Genomic DNA, 1,652 nt, shown 5'->3' with positions numbered 1-1,652 from the left:
CTTATGTTAGTGTTAGCACGATCGAAAGCATAGGCATGGTGTTCAATTGCAGCACCAAAGGGCGCCTTTAATCATATTTTCCCACTGTATATGACTATGTATGTCGTCTAGTATGTTACATTGCTCCCTCTCTGAACCTACAACCTATCATCAGCCAATTTGTGAGTGTCGATATTTGGATCGGTTAGTGATGTGATTCCAATCATGCATACTCCGTACTCTGTGTTGGCCGGGCTCAAAATATGTATAAGAAGCACTGAAGCAGATAGTGAAGCAGCCGGAGCCCGGAGGCAGCCCAAGCGACTGCATGCCTTAGGAGGTACAAACGAAGAAGCAAACTACACCAGTGCGCGATGGCTGGCACCTACCTGCACCTCGCCGCCCTCCTCATCGCCACCGCCGTCGCCATTATCGCGGCCACATCCGCCGTTCCAGTAGTGGCCGCCGCCCCCCCAGCCGCCGCCGACAAGTACAGCGGCAGGATGGTCATCATCCACGCCCCCGGGTCAAGCAGAGTCGTCACTGCTGGCGGTGTGCTTAACAAGTGGCGGCAGCAGCAGCAGCGGCGCCTGGTGGAGGACGAGGTGGCGCCCGAGTTCGGCGGCCTGCTGGGGGCGGGAAACGGCGGCGGCCACATCTCCAACGATGCCTTGAAACCGGGCAGGGGGATTTGCCTGCCGCACGCCCAGTGCGCCGCCCGCGGGCCGGGAGGTTCCAACACCCGGCCGTGCACGTTCAAGGACTACTGCCCCCACACCCCCACTGCCGCCGGGCACGCACGCGCCGTGCATGGGTGAGCCACACTGCCATCCGATTCCGACGGGACGACGCGGTTACTGTGCGTGTGTGATGCGTGCAGTTACATGAATAAACGAGTGTATGTTCATATATGTTGGCATGTTAAACAGTGTTAGCCCATCGCACTACCTACATGATCAAAGAGAGGCTGAGATCCAGCCTCTCACAACTTATATGCATGTCTTCTTCTTCCCTATTCTCGTTCTAGTTCTGGATTATACAGTCTGACACACTGACACTACTGATATTTTCACTTGCCATATATACACAGCTATCAATACAAGTTTTTTTTTTTTTTTTGAGAAAAAGCTATCAATACAAGTAGATGAGGGTAGTAAGGTACTACTCATGTTTGAGTACAGTCCCAGGTCAGCCCACCGCGTAGATGCCTCGGCCCATTAGAGCAAGGCCGATGAGTTGTATGGGTCGGCCTCAAGTGAAAAATGGGCCAGTATGTCAAGGACTGTTGACCCATCTGGTAAATAGTAATAATAAGATGGTGAGTCTGTTTTTTTCAGCGGTGGGTTCTGGCTGGGGATTCTGCTTCTATGGTTGTGAATAAAAAAAAATCTGGATTAGCTTCATTGGAGTTTGTCCCACGGGCTGGTTTTTTTATTACGGCAAGGCTAGTGCTCGGACGTCCGGTCCTAGGCCTGCGTTCGAACGTGGCTCCCGTTCGCAAACCCGTCGTGCCCTCTTATGTAAAAAATGGAGTCGAAACAGAATGGCGTCCGCTGTGCCCGCGCAACAGGAGAGCGCGCCCGCCGCGCCCACGTCACCACGCGCCTGCACCCCTGCTCCCAACCGCGACTACGCAGCCCCCTCCGCCTAGCGCCCATCCCGCTCTGAAGGCA

At 54.4% G+C, this 1,652-nt stretch overlaps 1 protein-coding gene across 1 annotated transcript; it reads left to right on the top strand.

Annotated features, from left to right (window-relative positions):
• Positions 1–241: 241 nt before the first annotated feature.
• On the top strand, positions 242–1,139 carry LOC136535192 (uncharacterized). Its single transcript, XM_066527492.1, has one exon. The coding sequence runs from the start codon at positions 354–356 to the stop codon at positions 795–797; it is 444 nt and encodes a 147-aa protein (XP_066383589.1). The 5' UTR covers positions 242–353; the 3' UTR covers positions 798–1,139.
• The last annotated feature ends 513 nt before the right edge of the window (positions 1,140–1,652 follow it).

This window comes from Miscanthus floridulus, unplaced genomic scaffold (genome assembly GCF_019320115.1).
Source record: "Miscanthus floridulus cultivar M001 unplaced genomic scaffold, ASM1932011v1 os_2615_1_2, whole genome shotgun sequence".
NCBI classification, from domain to species: domain Eukaryota; kingdom Viridiplantae; phylum Streptophyta; class Magnoliopsida; order Poales; family Poaceae; genus Miscanthus; species Miscanthus floridulus.
The sequence above is the reverse complement of the archived record's forward strand: the minus strand, read 5'-3'. Positions and strand labels throughout refer to the sequence as shown.

Coding starts and splice junctions, on each gene's coding strand:
- LOC136535192 (XM_066527492.1), top strand. CDS start 354: ATGGCTGGCACCTACCTGCACCTCGCCGCCCTCCTCATCGCCACCGCC.